Genomic DNA, 6,000 nt, shown 5'->3' on the forward strand with positions numbered 1-6,000 from the left:
GGAGGGCAGAAGGAAAGGAAAGGTATTACGATGGGAAAATGGTCACTTTTATGAGGGTCATGAAGTGCACTGTATGTCAGGTCCCAAATAAATGGATTAGGAGCAGCGAGAAAGGTCAATGCCAGAGCGTGAGAGTTGACATTAGTTGGCTAAACGGTTATCAGAAGGGATAAAAGGAGTAGAGAGGTACAAAAGTTTTCAAAAAGAAGGCCTAACGAATTCGTATGGACTATGCCACACCCAATTACAATTACTATAACAATACATACTCGCTTAACTCATGGTCCCTTCATTTCGCGCCACCCTGCTTCCTTTTGTCCTAATTGCATTGCCCCTCTTACAGACGTGCATATCCTTGTTGAATGTCCTGACTTCCGGGGATCAGAGCGTGTCTTGTTTTCCGACCGTCCCTCGCGGGCACTTGTCCCTCGATAGTATTCTTGGCGACTCGGATACTTTTGATATCGTTCGCCTTATGCGTTTCTGTTCTCGTATTGGCATCCTTGGTGATATTTAGCGCCCTCTGATTATCCCGCACATTTGATGGTGCTACTTAGCCTTCCCGGTTTGGTGCCTTCTTTTGATAATTACTTACTATAACAATACGGAGCTGTTGAGATCCAGTTGAGGCCGTGGATTTCATGGAAAATTTACTTTGCCAAATCGAGACCATCGGGAAAAGCAAAACAACCTGGAATTGGCTTACGCCCTCACTGCATCGAGGTCGTTCGACAATTAAAGACTTCCAAGAGTAGCCGAGGATCCATCAGCGAATTTAAAAGATGCTCGAGATCGGGAAGGGAAATAGGAACATGAAATGGGAGATACACGGTACATAGAGAATAGCATTTACTTACAAATATATGAGCGGCAGTACAATAACATTCAACTGAAAGAGAAGAGAAACAAAAGGAACATCATTCCAGATTAAGAGACCAATAGAGTTAGTGGTATTGAAAGTAGATTGAGGAGAGGAGACAAAGGAATAACCACTGAAATATAACCAGTGAAAACCTGCAAAATGAAAGATTCATCTCCCCGAAATTGGCACAAAAGTCACGGATATTCCACTGGATGACTGACATAGGAGAGCCCAGCTATGATAAGAAGACCAAACGGTAGAAAAGACAAAGTGAAAAGCACAGAGCTAGGAAATGTCAGAATCAGGAGCAGAATCCAAATCAGAGAAATCATGGTTGGGGGCCATGGGCAAACCCAGCAGTGACGACGGTATTGGGAGAGGAACATGACGGAACACAGGCGGGTCGACAGGGGTCTGGTGAGGATGAAGGTAGTGGGCACGGATAGCTACGAAGGACAGGCCGAGGAGGGATAGAAACAACGGCACACTCAGGAGGAAGGGTCAGTATCAGAGAAGGAACCAAGGGCAGTGGGACAACATATAAAGGAGGGGCCAAATGGCCCTGCAATGGAGATAAGAGGGGGTGGGGGTGGGGGGGGGGTAGTACTGTTGCCTTCTTACCCTATAAGAGGATAGAAGGGGAGGAACCAAGTTTGCGTATCTGGCTAACAGACACAGGAACGATGGCATAAAGATATTCCGAGATAGACATAATCTTTTCAGATGGAGTAGGAGAATGTGAGCAGGTGACAGGAGGATGAGACCGGGTGACAGGAGGATGAGACCGAGGATGAGACCGGGTGACAGGAGGATGAGACCGGGTGACAGGAGGATGAGACCGGGTGACAGGAGGATGAGACCGGGTGACAGGAAATGTTATGTTTAACATTGGGCACAATGTATCGGGCCTCCTGGAAGGAGGGAAGCACAAGGTACCGTAGTAACTACCCAGGAACTGGTCACTCCATGCAACGTGGTAGACATCACAGAGGACACTAATGTCGACCCTGGCAGGGAAGGGGAAAAGAATCAAAGTGGTAGTCTAACCACTTCGATTCCAAGGCTACAAGTGGTTAGACCACTTGTAGCCTTGGACTGGGTCCAACAAGCCGGGACCTATGAAACCCGATCTTCCTATGTAATCCGACTCCAGGGCCTGGTCGCCCGCCCCACGAGTCGCAGGAGAGACGTGAATAGAAGCTAACAAAAAGAAAGCAACATAACGACTTTGCTCTCCCTCACCCTGGCGTATCTGCAAGTTCCACAGCATCGCTGGCGACGTACTACCTTCCCAAATCACAATAAAGTCACCTGATATACAATAATGTTGTCTAGTGTTAGGAAAAAATCTAATTAAAAATCACCAGTTTACTGGGCAGATCTAAGCAGAACACCTTAATATATGTGTGTATATATATATATATATATATATATATATATATATATATATATATATATATATATATATATATATATATATATATATATATATATATATATATATATATATATATATGACAGCTATATCAGAGGAAATATTCCAACATAAAGAGGTGAGATTATTATTCACTCTGGGTTGGTCGCTGCCCTTCGTTCTAACCAGAAAATAATCCTATCTACCTAACATTACTGGCGAAGGATGACAAAATAAGATTTCAGAAAGACACTTCCCTTGTTTAGATGTTGACTGCGTGTTGATGCTGGAAGAAGCATTAATTTACTCTCCATAACACTTCGTCCAAGGGAGTATATTGGCACTGTTCTGCTCCAGCGACCTGGTCTAACAGTAATAATAACTGACTCTGAGGCTTCCCTCCCACTGACTCATCCCTTGTACTCCAGATGCGTCAAGAAGTGTTTAGAGAGTGCCTACATTAACTCAATTTTAGTACTAATAAGTTAATTCAAGTGAAATGTTTTTATGATGTTTACAGTCCCGAGACTGCTGTATTAGGAATAATTCCCAGAAGAATAGCTGGAAAATTTAATAGCGACGTGGCAATGATATCCCGTTGTCTATTGACAGGAAAATTCAACTATAGGCTACATTTTCTATGGGTTAACATGTTTATTTGCACAACAGCAGCAATATTGTCTGCATATTGTATTTAATATTAGTAAATGGAGGTCGGGTTTTCCGTCACCAGGGGCTGAAGCACGCTGGGGTAGGGTCAACTCCCAGATGAAGGAACACAAGGGAATGTATAGGTCTCCATACACAGCTGACATATATGGGGCATATTTCGCATGTGTACTGCTACAGCAGGCAATAGAGGTGAGCAGAAGCCACCACCCCCACCCCACCACCTCACATTCAGGGGGGGTAGGGGTGCAAAAGTGCCCCTCTTTTGAACCAAAAGAGTTCAACCTGTAGAGATAGTCATTTAACCAATCAGATTAACCAATCAGATTCATCAAATCCACAATCTCAAAGGGTTTTTATTTTATTTTATTTTTATTTCTAATAGGGGCATCACACATTTTAGTCACTTAAAAAGGATATTCACTCGCAACTTCCACTAAAGATGAATATTCCCAACTGAATGATCTAGAGTGCTTTTTAAGACGCGAGTAACAATATTTTTACTCGCTATCCCACACTCAATGACTCCCGATTCAATTTATCACTGAACAAATTTAGTGTTGTGGATTTCGATGTTGAATTTCCACCAAATAATTGTTTCCTGTAATCTAGTCATTTTTATCCTTTATATCACTATTCCTAGAATATAACATTCCATTGTTTCTAACAAATTACATAAATGTTTCGGAGGCTGCATTTCCATGTCTCGAACTGAATTTCTGGTATTTAATCTCTGCATATTCTCACGCGGGAAATTGACATGCTAACATAAGAAATATGTTCACCAAGAAAAGAAATTTGCACACTAATAAGGGAGATTTGTACACCATCGTGGGAAATTAATATAATCAAGATATGAAGGTCAATAATGCTAACTTGGTGGTGTGGGAATGAGCCGTTCTAAACTTTAAGTTCCTCTTCATCAGTCTACCATAGGAGGTGAGGTTACATCAAGGAGTCAAGTTCAGTTGGCTCAATATTCAGCTAACAAATAATGTAGTGAACATGCTTGTAGTGTTTTAGCATACCTCTCCATGCACTTTTCATTCCAGATTCTTTGTGGCTTTTGGAACGCCATTTTAAAATGATTCAAATGCCGCCATTTCCAGGTTCCCGCTGGACCGGCGGACCCTGGGAGTAGATGACCAGTTCCTGTGGGGGCCCGCCTTCATGATCTCCCCCGTCCTCAAGTCTGGGGCGGTGGAGAGACGTGTCTACTTCCCCCATGACTTTTGGTACGACTACTATACGGTGAGTCAGGTCGTTGTGTACTTCCCTCACGGCTATTAGTACGACTATTATACGGTGAGTCAGGTCGTTGTGTACTTCCCTCACGGCTATTAGTACGACTACTATACGGTGAGTCAGGTCGTTGTGTACTTCCCTCACGGCTATTGGTACGACTACTATACGGTGAGTCAGGTCGTTGTGTACTTCCCTCACGGCTATTAGTACGACTACTATACGGTGAGTCAGGTCGTTGTGTACTTCCCTCACGGCTATTGGTACGACTACTATACGGTGAGTCAGGTCGTTGTGTACTTCCCTCACGGCTATTAGTACGACTACTATACGGTGAGTCAGGTCGTTGTGTACTTCCCTCACGGCTATTGGTACGACTACTATACGGTGAGTCAGGTCGTTGTTTACTTCCCTCACGGCTATTGGTATATTTTAGCAAAGGAATATGGAAAACAAATACAAAAAAATGGGGGCAATAACTTCAGAAAGTTTTCATATATCAGAAACTTCCAAATTATATTTGTTCAATCACTCAGCCATAACTATAATTTACTTTACATATAATAATATTTAATTAAATTCCCTAAAATTTGTGTTGAAATAATAACATTTACTAGAAGGCAAAATTTAAGTAGATTTTAACAAAGAAGTTCACAAATAAATATTTCGAAATGGGGAATTACAAAATCTTGTAAATCTTGAAATGGGGAATTACAAAATCTTGTAAATCTTGAAATGGGGAATTACAAAATCATCTGAAGGACCAATCGCTTCAAGCGCACTTTTAAAGAATTTAAACTTTGATTCATCATCTTGTGAGTTTTTAAAGCAACTGAAATTTTCATAACACCTTAAAAAATCTTGGAGATTTTTATCTAACAGGTTATCATAATAACTGGATGTACTATGGTTATCTTGTGGAACTAATTTACAAGGAAAGCGGAAATCTCCAAAAATCCGCCATTGGATTTGGAGGTCATTGGAGGTCAAATATTATTCCGAGGCAAAAAGTTGTGTTCTCGGTGGCTAGTCACCTTTAGCGTGTACTAATAAAATCAACACAGTCTTCTGCATCAAAGTATTTTCCAAGTTTACAGTGTTGGAACACATTCTCTATGCATCGATACCTTTTGTAAGTCACTCACCCACTGGATGTTGAGGTTCAGTAAACATATTACACATACTGATGTCCAACATCCTTCTGTATGCCGCACTGATGTCCCACATCCTTCTGTATGCCGTACTGATGTCCCACATCCTTCTGTATGCCGTACTGATGTCCCACATCCTTCTGTATGCCGTACTGGTGTCCCACATCCTTCTGTATGCCGTACTGGTGTCCCACATCCTTGTGTATGCCATACTGATGTCCCACATCCTTCTGTATACCGTACTGATGTCCCACATCCTTATGTATACCCTACTGATGTCCCACATCCTTCTGTATACCGTACTGATGTCCCACATCCTTCTGTATGCCATACTGATGTCCCACATCCTTCTGTATGCCATACTGATGTCCCACATCCTTCTGTATACCGTACTGATGTCCCACAACATTGTCTTCTGTATGCCATACTTAGGCCCAAAACCATGTCCTTCTTTATGCCATAGTGATCCGTAATATAAACTTCATGCCACACTGAAACCGTTATAACAGCGATATGTGACCTTCCATAACATGACGCATCAGTCCTGGGATCCTCCCTTTATGATGATTCTCTCCAAGACTAACCTTCCCTGCTCTTAACATTCTCTATCATGCAACAAACTCGTTCTGGCCGAACCCTTAAAGAACCGAATTAACTTCCCA

The 6,000-nt window shown here is 42.1% G+C and overlaps 1 protein-coding gene across 1 annotated transcript in view; it reads left to right on the forward strand.

Moving 5' to 3' along the window:
- LOC123759099 (maltase-glucoamylase) overlaps nt 1–6,000 on the forward strand; it is a 289,988-nt gene that overhangs the window by 280,397 nt on the left and 3,591 nt on the right. The window contains exon 38 of the mRNA XM_069324937.1: nt 4,055–4,196. Within this exon, the coding sequence (XP_069181038.1) occupies nt 4,055–4,196 (142 nt within the window). The remainder of the gene's footprint in view (nt 1–4,054; nt 4,197–6,000) is intronic.

This window comes from Procambarus clarkii, chromosome 15, assembly GCF_040958095.1.
Source record: "Procambarus clarkii isolate CNS0578487 chromosome 15, FALCON_Pclarkii_2.0, whole genome shotgun sequence".
Taxonomy (NCBI): Eukaryota; Metazoa; Arthropoda; class Malacostraca; order Decapoda; family Cambaridae; genus Procambarus; species Procambarus clarkii.